At 29.5% G+C, this 17795-nt stretch overlaps 5 protein-coding genes across 5 annotated transcripts; all 5 read right to left on the bottom strand.

The window, feature by feature from the left end:
• Positions 1-4268: 4268 nt before the first annotated feature.
• Positions 4269-4751, bottom strand: GO595_005964 (actin; the record flags this gene model as incomplete). The annotated part of the gene is made up of 1 exon (XM_067919264.1): positions 4269-4751. One exon carries the CDS (start codon positions 4749-4751, stop codon positions 4269-4271), a length of 483 nt encoding a protein of 160 aa, XP_067774000.1.
• Positions 4752-4806: 55 nt separating this feature from the next.
• On the bottom strand, positions 4807-5280 carry GO595_005963 (actin; the record flags this gene model as incomplete). The annotated part of the gene is made up of 1 exon (XM_067919263.1): positions 4807-5280. One exon carries the CDS (start codon positions 5278-5280, stop codon positions 4807-4809), a length of 474 nt encoding a protein of 157 aa, XP_067773999.1.
• Positions 5281-6680: 1400 nt separating this feature from the next.
• On the bottom strand, positions 6681-7019 carry GO595_005962 (60S ribosomal protein L30; the record flags this gene model as incomplete). Its single annotated transcript, XM_067919261.1, has 1 exon — positions 6681-7019. The coding sequence occupies one exon, from the start codon at positions 7017-7019 to the stop codon at positions 6681-6683; it is 339 nt and encodes a 112-aa protein (XP_067773998.1).
• Positions 7020-9770: 2751 nt separating this feature from the next.
• Positions 9771-12149, bottom strand: GO595_005961 (sel1 repeat family protein; the record flags this gene model as incomplete). The annotated part of the gene is made up of 1 exon (XM_067919260.1): positions 9771-12149. The coding sequence occupies one exon, from the start codon at positions 12147-12149 to the stop codon at positions 9771-9773; it is 2379 nt and encodes a 792-aa protein (XP_067773997.1).
• Positions 12150-12893: 744 nt separating this feature from the next.
• GO595_005960 (CAMK family protein kinase) lies at positions 12894-14174 on the bottom strand (the record flags this gene model as incomplete). Its single annotated transcript, XM_067919259.1, has 1 exon — positions 12894-14174. The coding sequence occupies one exon, from the start codon at positions 14172-14174 to the stop codon at positions 12894-12896; it is 1281 nt and encodes a 426-aa protein (XP_067773996.1).
• Between the last annotated feature and the right edge of the window lie 3621 nt (positions 14175-17795).

The raw sequence follows: 17795 nt of genomic DNA, 5'->3' as shown, positions 1-17795 counted from the left end.
CAAAATGAGATTCATTTACCTAAACTTACTAAAAACTTTAGACAAAAACTTATTATTCCAATTAAAGAATGTATGAAAAATAAAATAATTCCAATATTTAAGAAATGTTTACCAATAAATGAAAGTGAAACAGAATGGATAATCTTTGAAGGAGGATTAGCCAAAATGAATTTATTAATTAGAAAAATTATTAGAAAAACTTTACATATGTCTTTAGAAAAGATGTTAGGTAAATCTGTTAAGAAAAATAAAATCACAGATAGAGAAAAAGATACAATTAGAAGACAAAACAATATAATTAGAAATTTATCAGAAATTACTAGTCATATTAAAAGGATTATAGAATTAAAAGATAAAACACCTACACAAACTATATTAAATACTATTTCAAGTATTGAAATAGAAATAGAAAATATTTCAAAGAATACTAATAATGATATATTAAATATAATAATTTAGGGAAATAACATTGAACATATTCGAAACATTATAAATGATAATCCATAACATAGAGAAAATATATCAAATTATATTTCAGCTACATTAGAAAATATTCAACAAGATAATATGAATATTATATCAAGAAAATATAAAAATATAACTCAAAACATGTATCGAGAAGATCCAGTTAGAGCTATTAGATGGTATATATTAAATGATCCTATACCAGAATGTGATTTTAATATAGAAGAAGTTGGAAATTATTATAAAATACAATTTGATAAAATTGCGAATTTTGAAGAACCAAAACAAAATAGTTTATGGGACTTAAAAACTATGATTGACGAAGAAAATAAAGATTCTTTATTAAATAATCTATTAGATAAGGATTTAATTAGAAATTCAATAAGATCAAGATCAAATATGGCTGCTAATGGCCCAGATGGAATTGGAAAATAGATATTAAATCAACTACTAAAATTATTAAAATGATTAATAAAACAAATAATTAAATTCGGAAAATTTCCACAAACTTCAAAAAATTCGAAAACAATATTATTATATAACAAAGGTGATCCAAAAGAAATTAAATCTTGGAGACCTATATCAATATCAAATACATTGTATAGAATTGTAATGTGTCAGATTTAAAAGATTATCCAAATTATAAATCAAAATTGTAACTTCATTAATCATGTACAAAAAGGATTTAAAGCTGGTATTAATGGTATTTCAGAACATATAGCAACTATAAATGAATTAATTTCTGAAGCTAAAAGAAATAATTCTTCAATCATTATTACTACACTAGATTTTACTAATGCTTTTGGGTCTGTTCCTCATAAAGCTATTTTATGGAGTTTAAAGAAAAGAGGATTCCCAACGAAATTTATAGAAGCAATTAAAGACTTATATGATAATTCTTATACTACTATCAAAGTTGGAAATAAAAGAACTGAACAAATTAAAATAAATAGAGGTGTAAGACAAGGATGTCCTTTATCACCTTTATTATTTAATTTATGCTTAGAACCTTTATTAAAGAAAATCCAGATTAAGCATAAACTGGATGGTGTTACAATTAATACAAATGATAATGAGGTAATATATTTTAATATTCAAGCTTATGCTGATGATATAGTCTTGATTTCTCAAACCCCTGAAGGTATGCAAAACATGTTAAATACAGTAGAAAAGTTCTGTAAGAAGAATGATATGTCAATGGCTCCACAAAAATGTAATACTTTAAGTTATATTAAAGAAAATAATCGAAGAGTTACATTAAATTATAACTTACAAATTCAGAATGAAAATATTCCTAATTTACCATTATTAGAAGCTTTAGAATATTTAGGTTCATCTGCAGTAATTAAAAGAAAAGGTAGTTTTGATCATGCTAATATTAGATTAAATAAAATCAAAAATGAAATCATTAAAATTATGAAATTCCCATTAAAATTTAATCAAAAGATGAATGCGATTAAAAGAATGATTATTCCTGAAATAGATTTCGAATTATTAAATTATTATTGTTCAGAGAAAGAATTAAATAATATTGATACAATGATTAAGAAATTAATTATGAAGGATTGTAAAACTAATAGTTTACCTAAAGAATTATTTTATACTAAATGGAATGATGGAGGTTTAGGATTACCAAAATTATGGGAAAGAGCTAAAACTTTACAAATTAAGAACTTCCTAAATATTATAAAATCTTTTGATCCAAATTCTAGGAAATTATTCAGACAATCTTTTATTAATGAAATAGCTTATAGAAAGATCGAAAAAGATTACAATTCACCCTATTTAAATAATTAGGGAATATTCCAGTTGATGAGAATAATATAATTACACAAATTAGTCAAAACAGAACAAATTGTTTATTCTCAAGAACAATTAAATCTTTAGCCAAATTAAAAATTGGTATGAAGATGAACTTTAATGAAGAAACTGCTACAATATGAAACAACAATTCAAATGATATTAATAAAATAATAGTTGATGAAACAAATATATTAAAAGAATTAAATAATATTATTAAAAACAGACATGAAGAAAGATTAAGAGCAAAACCTATCAAAGGTCACACATTTAACACGTTACAAAATTCTCCGTTATCCAATTTCTTCATTGGAAATTACAAAGCTCCAACTGCTGACTCTATTATACATTTCGCCGTAGTTTCAAGAACAAATAATTTGCCTACAGGCGAAATTTTGTATAAAAATGGAATCGGCGATGGAATTTGTCATAAATGTAATAACAATTACAATGATTCCCTCATGCACAGATTAAATGGTTGCAATAATTTAAGAAATAAATATACTATTCGACATAATGTAATCATTAAAGAAGTATTAAAAAAAATTAAACCAAATAATAATATTATATTTAATTATGATAGGCCAATCAGTAAAAGAAATATAAGATTAGAAGGAAACTCCAGAAATCTTAAACCGGATGTATGGTGGTTTTCTAATAATTATCAAAATTTTAAAATTATTGAAGTAACGTCACCATATGGTCAATTAACTGACGACCCAAATAGTAATGAAAGAAAATCAACTTCAGAGTTGAGAAGAATTTTATGTTATAGTAGTATCCTCGTTAGGTGCAATTCCTGAAGAAACAATTCATGAATTAAAATTATTATATAATAATGAAAGAACAGCGAGATTAGTAGCAAAAAGATGTTCAGTAGCTGCTTTAAGAGAATCTATGTTGTTATTATATAAGAGTTTTAAAGAGTATAACGTACTACAAAATAATAATGATACTACTATCAACATTCAGCCAACATCATCAAATGAAGAAGATTCAATCGATGATTTACAAGAAGATGTTGGTGTAAATCAAGAAGAACTTGTTGACGAAAATGTTGAGGATGGGTTAGGGCATCCCCAACATGACGATCAATAAAGTTCTTAAAAAAACCGATGAGATTTGGTTTATGAATAAAACAAGAGTCAAAATGAAGTAGAACAAGGCGGACGCGTCTATAATTAAAGATAATATCACTAATAACATACGGTAATGAATAAACAAATCCCGTCGAAGGTGAGTTTTTTTTAATAAATTTTCACTTTTATTTTTTCTTCTAGAAGTAATTCTTTTTGCACATATGTGTTATCATATTGAGGTTATAACATTACTTTTAGAACAAAAAGGAATTGTTGTTGATGCATTATTGATATCGGATTTTTTAATAATATTTAAAATGGAATTTTCTAAAAATTATTAAAAAACCTATTTTAATTGTGCCATTAGATTGCGCTCACAATAGCAGTCACATACAAATTATGAATTTGCTTGAAGAATATCAAAAAAATACAAGAACTTGACAAAACAACATAACGATCAATAAAGTTCAAAAGTTGTCAAGAAACGACAATAAGTGATCAAAGCGAAAACACGCAAATGATTCAAAATAAGACCAACACGAATACAACGAAAGATATAACAGCCCTTTCTTCATTGGAAACTTTATGTTCAAGTTCAGTTACTGCTGTAAATTTTAAATGTATTCACAAATCATATGATGCGCTATAGATTGCATCTGCATTCAATTTAATTTGTGACAGTATTTCCATATTGCAACAAACGTGTGCAAACTCCAAAAGTTTCGTGTAAATTCGATATTTCATATTAAAAACTTATCGTTAAGTTTGAGATAAAAAAATCAAAAATAACAATTGCTAATTGTTTAGAAGCACTTGCGGTGGACAATTCCTGGACCAGCTTCGTTGTATTCGTCACGTGTGATAACCATTTGTGGGAATGTAGCGAGTGATGCGAGGATGGAGCCACCGATCCAAACTGCGTACTTACGTTCTGGTGGGGGCGACGACTTTGATCTTCATAGTTGGTGGTGCGAGGCGGACCATTTCCTTCTCCATACGTTCTGGGAGACCTTCGAACATTGTGGTACCACCAGAGAGAACAATGTTAGCGTAGAGATCCTTACGGACATCGATATCGCATGCCATGATGGAGTTGAAGAGGGTTTGGTCAATACCTTCGAATTCGAAGCCGTTGAAGTGTGGCTTGAAAAGAAGTTCTGGGCACCTGAAGCGCTCGTTGGCGATGGTGATGACGTTGCCATCTGGAAGTGTGTATGAGATGTCGCATTCGGATGTTGTGGCGGCCTTGTTCATTTCTTCGTCGAAATCAAGTGCAACATATGCGTGCTTCTCCTTGATATCACGAACAATTTCCTTTTCGGCGGATGTTGTGAAGGTGTAACCACGTTCGTTGAGGATCTTTTGGAGGTAGGCTGTAAGATCACGACCGGCGAGGTTGATACGCATGATGGCGTGTGGAAGGGAGTAACCTTCGTAGATTGGAACTGTGTGGGAAACACCATCACCCTGCATCGAAAACGATACCGGTTGTACGACCTGATGAGTAAAGGGAAAGAACGGCTTGGATACCAACATAGAATGCTGGAACGTTGAATGTTTCGAATTGGAGTTGGATCATCTTTTCACGGTTGGCCTTTGGGTTCATTGGGGCTTCTGTAAGAAGAACTGGGTGTTCAGCTGGATCAACACGTAATTCGTTGTAGAATGTGTGGTGCCAGATCTTTTCCATATCGTCCCAGTTGGTAACGATACCGTGTTCAATTGGGTACTTAAGGATAAGGATACCTGCCTTAGCACATGCTTCATCACCAACATATGTATCCTTGTTTTGACCACCTGCGATTGTTTGGACATACTTTGGACGACCAACAATGGATGGGAAAACTGAGCGTGGTGCTTCATCACCAGCAAAACCAGCCTTGCACATACCGGAACCATTATCGATAACTAATGTTTGAACTTCGTCTTCAGCCATTAGATGAAAGTGATGTGACATGGCGCATCTCACTTTTCATTGAAATTTCGGGACAATTCTTCCCCTACAAGGCAGCCGTTAAAATATTTCTGCTAATTTTATCAATAAACTGCATATGACTTGATATCAAATTTTGGTGTTAACGTTATTCTTTTCATTAAAAAATTTTTAAATTTCAAAGTATAATTCATTGTATTTCACAAAATAATTAAAGTTTGCATAAAACATTAACTAATTTTAGGAAATGATATTGTGAAACTAAAAGCAATATTCAAAGTTAGTGCTCTTTCACAAGTAATTTGGGAAATAAGCTGATCATTCGAGAAGATATTTTCATTTAGAAATTAAACAAAACGATCATTTTAAATATAAAAACTGGAACTTTTACAATTATAATTTCGTTTGGCATAAATCCTCATATCCATTTCATTGGTGGATCGACCATGTAATTGGATTAAAATGGGGGCGACGCAATGGATTACCAAATGTGTTTTTCAATATTTGGTTGGCAATGACATTCACTCTCGGAGAAGCATTCTCTTTTCTTGCACTTCCAAGAAAAGTTACCTTTTGTTTTGGAATTCCAATTGGCGGTAATGTTTCTTTTTTGGTGCTTTCCCAAAATTGATCAAAAACAACAAAATTGTTGAATTGTGGAACAAAGTTTGTCAATCCAAAGTGCTTTCTCATGAAGTTTAAACACAGCTTTGACGGGCGGTCAATAGGGATTTGTTTCATTTCCAAATTTTGATGTTCAAGCATTGCATCTATCAATTTTTTTCCATACCCTTTTCTTTGACATGAAGGATATGTGAAGAAATCCAGAAGGCAAAGGATTTTCATCTGATGTTGACATCCATTTGGATCCCATAAAAATAAATTTCGAATTCCAACCTTCACAAATCCATAAACAGTTTTTAGGTCTTCGCTTATGAGAAAGTAAATTGTTTGATTTGATCCTTCAAATGAAGAAAAAGTAGTTATTATCTGATTCAATGCTTGTGCTTTTGAAGATGCAAGACCGACTTGATTTATTAAATTCTTTAGGTTAAAGTTTGCTGTATTATAATCTTTTTGTGTGAATATTGCTATTCCTTTTTTGTCTGGATGCAAATATTTGATTCCAGGATGTATCATTAATGTACGTTAAGAACGAACATTCCAAATTTATAACTAAAAATAGATCAAATAACATCAAAGTTAACATTCTAAAATAATTTAATGAACTTTCTGGTAAGTATGAGTTAAGAGTTAAAAAAAAATTGAAATATGATAATTGAAAATTTATTTATAAAATATATGATCAAATAAATGAACATTTTTTTAAAGAATTTTGAATTTTTAATTGACGAAATATAAATTGGTAATTGGAAAAACTTATGATAAAAAAACGGTATTATTTATTCTTGTTTTTCTTTGATCATTTTGAGGATTTCGGATTCACCAGCATCAACAATTGTGATAACTGATGAGCGGAAGTATTTTCCACATGCTGTTCCAAGATCAACGTTATCACCATCAAATGGAAGAATATCACATTGACTTAGCATTGCATAATATTCGATAAGTGATTTCTGTGATGGAGAAATGTTTGAAGCGAAAATAACGAGTTTTGCATTTCCTGAACGAAGAGTCCTTAAAGTCTGTTCAATACCAAGGCAATATTTACCTGACTTTGTAACAAGACTAAGGCTGCTGATAATTGATTCACGAGCTTTTGTAATATTTTTTCTTCCCATTTGTTTTAGACGTGACCATGTCAAAACCGGTTTTCATTCACTTTTAAATAAACATTTCAAAATTGTTTGCTTTCTTATCGTCAGACGATCAAGTGGCACTGATTTCAGCAAAGCCAAAAAAAAGAAACAGATACACCAGATTTAAACTCTCCAATGGATGGTCCTGGTGAAAATTTAATGTTTCCTAATAGCTGTGATGACAAAATTCAATTATTAAGAATACTTCATCAAATTGTATTTAAATTAAATGAAGATAATTTTGAGGAGTCTATCCAACAAACAATAAAATTATTTGACTCAAATTTTCCTTATTCATTTAATTTATATACCAGTATTTTAATTTATTCTGCATATTATTTACAGGGCGAAACTGATGTATATTTAAAGTATTTACAAGTATTACAACAAAAAGAAGAAGAAATTAATGAAATCAATCCCAAAATCATTGAAATTTTTATCGACTATATATACAAAATAAAATCACAGGAAACGTATTATATTGTTGAACAAATGATTGAACAGAATTTAGTTGATAAAGAAATTATCACAAACTTTCAAACGAATTATTTCGCACATTATATGAAAGAATATGTTGATGATAGTTTTTATTCGACAATTAAGGAAGAAATTCAAAAGAATGATTGGGAACTTCATAAGAAATATATTAAAGAAGGACATAACCCAAATGAAATTGCGAAATTACTTCGAAATGATGAAATCGAAAAACTTCAAGAAATTTCATCACAACAAAATTTCGATTTTAATCAAACAATTGAACCATCACTTTATGAAAGATGTTCATTTATTAATCAAAGAAATGTTACATTAATTGATTATGCAGCATTTTTCTCTGCAGTTAAATGTTTTAAGTATTTACTTGTAAATGGTTCTAATTTCCAAAACGCAGGCAAATATGCAGTTGCAGGAGGAAATACTGAAATTGTACATCTATGTGAACAAAATGGTTCATCATTTAATGGTGCTTATGAAGCAGCGATTAAATATCATCGAAATGATATCTTTCGTTATATATATGAAAATGAATTAGAAAATTTAGCTGAAAGTGAAAAACAAAACATTACTTCATTTCAACAATATAGAAATCAACGTAATCAACAACCAAACAATGAAAATCAAAATAATGAAACAACAAATACTATAACTAAGATAGCATCGAAATATACAAATCTTTGTAACATGTGCGGAAACATTGAAATTCTTTTGTTTTTGGAAGAAGAAGGAATAAAAATTGATGATCAAATTATTAATGAAGCAGCATATTTTGGGAATTTATATCTTGTTCAACATTATCTTAATAATCACCAACCTCCAAAAGATATTTTTTCGTATTCAACACAAGCAGGAAACATTGAACTTGTTAAATATGTTCTTGGACTTGGAGGAATTGATATAAATGTTGCAAATATACATAAAAATTATTTAAAATTCATTTTAAGAATTTAAAAATTCAAAATAATATTTGGAAATTATTCAAGTTGTTTCAAACTGCAATTTTTTTGGCATCGAATTATGGTTATTTAGATATCGTGAAATTACTTCTTGAACAAGGAGATATTGATTTTAATTGTAAAGATGTTTGTTTTGTTGATGTGGTGTGTAAAAATAATATTTAAAATTTGTTTAAATGGTTTCAATCTCCAATTTTTGCTGCTGCTGTAAAAAACCATGATGAAATCGCAAAATTATTACTTGAAAAAGAAATCGATGAGTTCAGAAATAAAACTGTTTGTTTCATGAAATTTATGTTTCAAAATAATATTTGTAATTTTCCCTTCTGATGATAAAAATGACATTATTAACTTGTTCGCTACGTAATGAAAAAAAAATAATATATCTCATAAAATAAAAAAAATAAAAAAAAAATCGTTAAATATAATATGTTGAGTAATAAAAAATACTTTTTTTAGAAATTTTATAATTATTTGGTGGATATATGAAATTCACTTTTTGATTTGTAAAATTTAAATTTTTGAAATCCGTTTTTAAACAACTTTATCTCTTTTATATGAATTTCGAAATTTACCTCTTTAAATTATGTGGCTGATTCAACGAAAAAGATGATCATAAATAAAAATTAATCAATCATTTTATTTATTTCAATATAATTCTGTACCATTCTTAATATGTTATATTTTTTGCTAACATTTCATATTACAAATTAAATAATAAATTAATGATTACTCATTTGAATATACAATAACTTTACTCATTCATTTTATTCATTTGATGCATTAATGCACTTTCATTAATTCCTTTATTCATTTCATTAACACATTTTGGCTTATTCCAAATGAAACTATGCAATATATCGCACATCAATTATTCATTCATTTTGATACATTGCTATTTCATTGATTACACATTCATTCGATACATTGCCATTTCATTGATTACACATTCATTCGATACATTGCTATTTCATTGATTACACATTCATTCGATACATTGCCATTTCATTGATTACACATTCATTCGATACATTGCCATTTCATTGATTACACATTCATTCGATACATTGCCATTTCATTGATTACACATTCATTCGATACATTGCTATTTCATTGATTACACATTCATTCGATACATTGCCATTTCATTGATTACACATTCATTCGATACATTGCCATTTCATTGATTACACATTCATTCGATACATTGCTATTTCATTGATTACACATTCGTTTCATTAACACATTTTGATTTGATACAAATGAATTAATTTCACTTTATTCACTTCATCTTCTTCATCAGCTTCGCCATGCATTCCTTTGCCTGTGCCACGTTATGGTCTATTGCGAACTGGTACATTTGCTTAGCCTTCTCCATGTCGACCTTCACTCCATCGCCTCTTTCCAGGTACTTTCCATATTCCAAGCATGCCGCGGGGTGCCCCATTTCGGCTGCCTTTATCAAATTTGTTCTTGCGTTTTCCTTATTCTTTGCTATTCCGGTACCATTTTTCAAGTACATTCCGTACATATAGTATCCCTCGGGGTGCCCCAAGTCCACTAATTTACTCCAATAGTTCAATGCCAAATTCACGTTCTTCTTCACTCCAATTCCTTGATCGAGACAATGTGCATATCCAATGATACCTACGACATTACCCGCTTCAGCAGCTTTTCCTAATAACTTCGCTCCAGCCTTTGGGTTCTTCTTACATCCATTTCCATTCATGAAACATAATCCTAATTGTGCAGTTGCATTCACATTACCTGCTTGTGCACTCATTCGAATGTATTCGAATCCGATTATTTTATCTGTTTGTACTCCATCGCCATTCAACAACTTAATACCATATTGTAACTGCGCGTTTGGATCTCCATTCTCTGCCGCCTTTTCTAAGTATGCTATTGATTGTGCTTTGTTTGATGATTGTAAGTTCTGTGCCATTAATAATTGGGCTTTTGTATTACCATTCTCTGCTGCTGCTTGTATAATCTCTTTACGCTTTTCGGAGTCTTCTGGTAAATATGAACCAGCAAACTTCATCATAGCTTTTGTATGTTTTTGTTCAGATGCTAATCGATAATATTCACGTGCAACTGATACGTCATCTTTAATACGTTTCTTCATAATGCCTTGCGCATATTTATATTCACAATGTGCATTGTTTTGTTGCGCTCCTAATAAATAGAACTTATACGCATCATTGTACATCTTATGCTTCAATAAGTTATCTGCAATGAATATTTGCGCTTTAACATCGCCATATAACGCCGCCTTACAAACAAACTCTTGTCCACTTTCTTGATTAGCTTCAACGCCAATGCCTTTGATCCAACATAAGCCAAACTTACGGATAGCTTTAACACTTCCTTCTTGCGCTGCTTGGTAATAACATTGAGCACCTTTCGATTGATCTTTCTCTACTCCAATTCCTTTCATGTAACATTTGCCTATTTCGATAATGGCTTCTAAGTTATGATTGTTGGCAGCCATACTAAAGTAATTCATGGCTAATTGTGGATTACGTTCAACGCCATCGCCTGATTTAAGACATAAGCCATAGTATAATTGTCCATATGAATAGTTTTGGTCCGCTGATAACTTAAAGAATCGTGCTGCTTCGCGGAAATCAGTATTAACACCTTTGCCATATAATAAACAAAAGCCATATCGAAATTGGCCACATGAATTACCTAAGTCCGCTGCTTTTTTGAAGTATTTGGCTGCTTTATGTTCGTTTTTAGTACCGCCAGTGCCTGTATAGTATTGTTTTCCTAATAAAAGATACGTATTCGCATCTTGTGGTGCACCAACTGGTACAAGACGAAGTTTTTCGAGAAATTGAACATATGTAACATCACCAGATGAGATGTCAAATTCGGGTTGAGATAATTTCTCAAGTACCGTGTCAATGCTGGGACGTTGGGAAGGATCTGTGGACCAACATGACTGGAAAAATTGTTGATAATGATATGGAAGATTGGATGGAACTGGTGGTCGTTGGCCTTGGAGAACACTTTGGATCGAATTAAATGAGTTTTGAAGTGATGAATCACCAAAAAGAATGAAATAACATATGAACGCAAATGAATAAATATCAGCTTTCTCTGTAATGGTATTGCCAGGAGTGTACATTTCAGGTGCTTTGTATATGTCAAATTGATCGTTGTCATTCTCATATGAAGATACACCAATAATTAATGGTTCAAATTTATCATTAATAGAAATCTTTGATATGTCAAGGCTACCATGAACAATACCCTGGTTATGTAAATATTTAAGTCCTGATGCAATTCCATACATTAATTTCATTTGTTGTGATGGTGTAAATCTGAAATATTGTCCGGTTGCAACGGATTTAAGGGTACCGTTGTTCATAAATTTCGTAACAATTGTTGGTGGTTCGGATTTTGATGCTGTCGGTAAAGTGAATCCTACAAGTTGTTCAACAGTTGGATAAGCTATCTTAGAAAGAGTTTGAATTCTATTTAAAAATTTCATTTGTATTTGTGAGTTAAATTTATCGGCTGAATATTCATTTAACGCAACTGGTTCATTTGTCTTTGTATCGATTCCTTTGTAAACGTGAATGAATGGTGTGTTTTCTATTTCTTCTTCTTTTTGAAATTGGCTTAAATCGACAATCTTCTCGCCAAGCATTATTTGGTTTTTATCGGCTTTTTGAATTTGAATTTATCGTTGCCATTCAAAAACTCGACACAAAGCACCTTCGAGTTTTTGTGATCATTATTTCGGTTTTTTTATCGTTAGAAGGCGTTTTGTTCTTATCGGCAACATTTTCTTCATGATGTTGAAGGAAAAAATTGTCTTGAATAAAAATAAAAACACGTGGTTCTTTCGGAAACATATCTAAAAATATTACAAAGTATTTATTTTATTTTGTCCGATCTGTAAAAAGTATTAAAAATTTCTGATTTTATCTCCAAGATTTTTATTAATATTAATATTAATAAATAAGATTTTGTCGATGTATTTATTAAAATTAATGATTGATCGTAGATTAAATGAATAAAACTAGTAATTAGGATGACAAGAAATTGTAGTTTAATTATGTAATTACTTCAATGCTTTAGAAATCATAAAAAATTATAATCTATTTAATAAACAAAACAATTCTTTCATATAAGTTATGATTCGTGAGTGTATTTTTCAAAAATGCATTTGGAATATATTAACATTTTTATAGTTTATTCTAATTATTTTATTTTTATATGCTCATTGTTATTTACATTATTTCATATTCACATAAATCAAACGAACATGTTTTTATAAAAATGTTTATATTAAAATAGTGTTTTCTTATTCATAAGCGGGAAAAAAACAACTTTTCGGAATTAGTTTATTTATTATCACATTTAAACAGTTCCGTTTTTTTTCTTTTAATTATCTTTCATTTGGAGCAAACATTACGCCCTTAATCAGTGTTTGCTTTGGTGACAAAGGCGAAATCGAAGTCCTCCTTGCGCCGATTTGCACAGTCGTTCTTGGTTTCATGTTAAATCTTCCAGAAGATTTCACATGTGTTAGGGCTGTTTCGGCGAATTTTGGAAAAGCCGCCAAAGGCTGTTCCGACTCCGAGTGTGTGAAAGTAATATTTTGTGCTTTATTAACGTTATTATTATTATTGTTGTTATTGGCAAATGATGGAAATGGCTCTTTTTCTGTCGGTTCCTTTGGTCGTGCGACAACTCTTTTAGGAAATGCTTCACGCGCATTTAAGTTTGTTGGAGATTTAGTGATTAATGATGCACGACGCTTGATAACATTACTATTGGTTGATACTGGTATTGCACCTGTAAGAGTGTCCTTGATAAACTTCTCTTTTTGCGATGATTTGATGCTTTGATAGATAATTCGCTCAAATCCGTATTCGTTTCTTTCGATTTGGTCTCGAAGCGGTTTTTCTTGATAACCGCCGCCGATATAGGCGGTTAGTATGTCAGATGACCAACTTAGCTTCTCCTTGCTCAGGCGCGAAATTAGGAAATACTCTGTGAGGGAAAACCACGAATGCTTCTTGATGTTATCAATGGAAGGCCGTGATAGTGGGCTTTTTTGAAGCATTTGGTTGAGAAGATCAACTAGACTATTACTTAAATTTGGTGGAAAGCGAGCTTCTTTGTACTTAATGTGTTCAGAAATTTCGGTGTTAGTTTTGCCTGTGAATGGTGGTGAGCCAGTTACCATCTTATATAAGATGACGGCTAAATACCATAAATCAATTTCTTTGGAATAGCCTAGGTCTTTGAGCATTTCGGGTGGTGAGTATTCAATTTGACCGCATACGTCATGATAAATTTCAGAATCTTTTTCGATTTTTATAGAATCACTAAAGTCAAAAATTCTAATGTTGTCGTTTGCGTCTATGACAATACTATCTGTGCTTAAGCTTCTTAAGAAAATTTTTCTGTTTTTATGTAGATATTCAATGATAACAAATAACTCACAAAAGAAGTGACGGGCGTCTGTTTCCGCAAGAGTTCCTTTTTCTTGTATATGTTGTGTTAGAGTTTTAGTTGGAAGGTGTTCTTGGCATATGTAATAATTTTGTTCATCTTCAAAACTTGTTATAAAGGTTGAAATTAATGGATGTGTTGATTCCTGGAGAACAGATATTTCCTGTTTGACACTATTTAATTGAAGGTGTGCCTTTTTCGATGTCATTTTTGGAATCACTTTAATTGAAACTTTACCTTTTGTTTCATCTAGTATTCCTGTCCACATAGTGGCCTCTTTTGTTTCGAAAGATTTTTCAACAAATGTAATTCTGTTGATATTTTTCCCCTGCAAAGAGTTCATAGTTTTGTATAAATTGCGAATTGAATAGAGAAAATATTTTCTGTGCAAAAAACGGTTTCATTTGAATTATCAATAACGATTATACAACGACCAAATGTGAACCAGATCTTGGTGACCAGTTGTTATATTTAAGAATTAAAATCATACCCTTGGTTCATAGCTTTGGGCGTGTTCCAATAGAATACCTGTTTTTCAAATAATTGTAGATGTACAAATTCTTTGAAATGAACAACAAACAAAGATAAAATTTGAAATTGTTTCATAACTTGGATGTTGATTTTTGTAATATTGTGATTTTGTTCACATAAATAAATAATTTCAAGATTTCCACCTGCAATTGCATATTTACCTGTGTTTTCGACTTTTGCATTATTCATTAATAAATATTTAAAACATTGAATTGCTCCAAAAAATGCTGCAAAATCAATTAATGTAACATTTTCTTTGTTAATAAATGAATATCGTTCATAAAGTGATGGTTTAATGATTTGATTAAAATCAAAATCTTCTTGTGTTGATATTTCTTGAAGTTTCTCTATATCATCATTTCGAATGATTTTTGATATTTCATTCGGATTAACTCCTTCTTTAACTAATTGCTTATGAAGTTCCCAATCATTCTTTGATAATTTTTCATAATTATTTTTAAATTTTTCATTGAATAAATCTTTAGAATCGTTTTTCTTATTTTCTTCTTCAGTTTTATAATGTGAAAAATAATTGGTATGAAAGTTATTGGTAATATTTATATTAATTAATTCATTTTCAATCATTTTTTCAATGATATAATATGTCTCTTGTGTATTAAATTCTGATATATAATTAGTAAAAATTTCAATAATTTTTGGATTGTTGTGAACAATTGCTTCTTCTTGTGTTTAAATTTCTTGAAAAAATTGAAATATGTTTGGATTGATTCTCTTTGAGATGAAAATGCTGAATAAATTAAAACAATTATACAATAATTAAATGTAAAAGGAAAATCTTTATCAAATAAATTCATTGTTTTTGCAACAGAAATTTCAAGGTTTTTTTCTGTAAGATTAAATATAACCTGTTCTAAAGAAATCAAATTTTGCATATGTACAGATTGGTTATTAGTTGATGTATTATTCGCTTCATTTTCTGATTCAAGTGTTTGTGTGCTTTCAGTCATTAAAATGTAACTTTTTTGATTTCAAATGAACGATATGTATCGTACTCCTGAAAGATCATTTTTAAGCAGTTTACATTTTTCATATTCTGATTTTGGTTTTATTTTTCTTCAAAACAAAATCAAATCCTAAGATATCAAAAAAATTTCACAAAAACATCTAGAATAATGACAAGCAAAGATATATTTTAATTCTCACCATAGTAACTATTGGAACACTCTTATAGCTTTAATTATTTTTAGTGAGTTTGTTATAATGTATTGTCGAAGACTAAAAAATTGAGAAAGAAAGAGATAAAAACGTAAAGTCATATAAGTACTCATGAGTTTGGTAGTATATGAGATTATTTCTGGAATAATAAAAATTATTTATCATGAAGTTAGTTAAGTGGTTTAAATCTAAAAGGCAAAAATCAACATAGCTCAATAATTTCCAGATCCGACATTTTGTTTGTTTACTATTCTTGGATTTACATTTCAAGGTTCATATGTATATCAAAGATACTTAGATTTGGTTTCAAGAGTTCTCAAATTAGCGTTGTGATGCCAACATGTATGTTTTTCATTTCTTCGATAATAATTTATTTCTTTTTACCTGAAACTAAAAACAAAGAAATCAAAACACGTAAACAAAGTTACTTACAAGCGGTTAAACTTATTTTCCATCATATCCAACAATCGAAAGAATTGACGCTTGTTTTACTTATTGATTTTCTTTATAATACATTTGTTTTATTATATACACCGCGTTGGTTACGAATTCATCAAGTTGATAAAAAGGAAAAACTTCCGTTGTCACAAATGAATACTACAAGTAGTTTAGCGCTTATGAATGGAGCACAGATATTCGGCGCTTTTTCAAACATGTTTTCACAGAAAAATGTTTTATTTATTTGTTATCTTTTTTATACGTTTTGTATGTATGGAATTGTGATTTTTTTCGATAATAAAAATGTTGTTTTCACATGTTATGTAATCGCTGCGATAAGTGATGGGGGCGCAGGAACTTTCATGCGTATACTTCGAGCTAATACTTACCCTAAAGATGTGCGTGGTTATATCTTGGGATTATTGAGAGTACCAACTTCTGCATGTGTTTCGATAATTTTGATGTTATTAAAAGATGCTGACGTGATAGTAATATTTAAGGTTGCAAATGTGTTCATTTCGTTGGTTACTTTACTGACATTGATTTTGTTATTGATGAAAGGAAAAGAAGCAAAGAAACAAAAAAGTATTAACAACTAATAAAAATTTAATCTTTTTGTTTTACTTAAGCAATTTATATAAATTTTCCGACTGTGAATTCATCATTGCTTATAATATATAAAATTTCTTTTTATACAAAAATTAATAATGAAATTACATTAAAACTTTAAAAATTATTTCACTTTCATAACTCCAAAATATTTCCAAAATCAGAAAACAACAAAATTTGTTGAATGCATTATTAAAAAGATTCAAAATAGCAATTCATTTTTATCCTTCCACGATTTAATTAAACATAGCATTTTAAACTTCTTTTTCGAAAAATTAAAGACATGAAAAACTTACATATCAAATATTTTAATACAATTTACTTAATAAAATAAATGATTTTCATATCAGTGATCATTTGTGATTTATCTTATATACTATTATTTTCGAATATAAATACTTCCAAACGTTAAGGAATTTATATTCTAAGTTAAGAAAAGGTTATAGAAAAAATATAAATGTTAAGATATACATTATCATATATGGATCCATCCAACAAAAATAACTCAATGTGTAATTGAAACGAGAAGTTAAGGTACATAAGGGGTGCTTAATAATTCTATAGAGAGCTTTTTTTGATTTAAAAAATTTAATTTGTATTTTAGTGTCTCTCATATTATTGAATATATTTGATTTGCGTTCAATTAGGATATAAGCATTTAAAGAAATGATGATATATTGAACCCAATGACTGATATTTTTGGGAGTTCGTTAAGAGCATTTTTTAAGGAGGTTAACGTCCTTTTTTTAAAAGCTGACAAAGCTGTCAATTTTGACATTTTTTTTAAAAATGGATGATAGTGGAAAAATTGAATTTGAGGGTTGCCTTGATAATGTTAAGGTCTTTGCCTCACTTAAAGAAATCATATTTAATTTAAAGAATGATAACCTTGATTTTTCTGTTGTAAAAACAATGGAAATATTTGATGAACTTTTCCCAAATTCATTTAATTTAATCATAAGCAAATTTATTTTTTCTGCGTTTCATTCACAAAAAAACAAGATTGAAATATATTTAAATTATTTAAATTTAATTCAAATAAAAGAAGAAGAAATTGATATCAATAATCCGAGTG

The sequence above is a fragment of the Histomonas meleagridis genome (assembly GCF_020186115.1).
Source record: "Histomonas meleagridis strain 2922-C6/04-10x chromosome Unknown contig_4, whole genome shotgun sequence".
In the NCBI taxonomy this organism is placed as follows: Eukaryota; Parabasalia; order Tritrichomonadida; family Dientamoebidae; genus Histomonas; species Histomonas meleagridis.
This window is presented reverse-complemented; position numbering and strand designations above follow the sequence as displayed.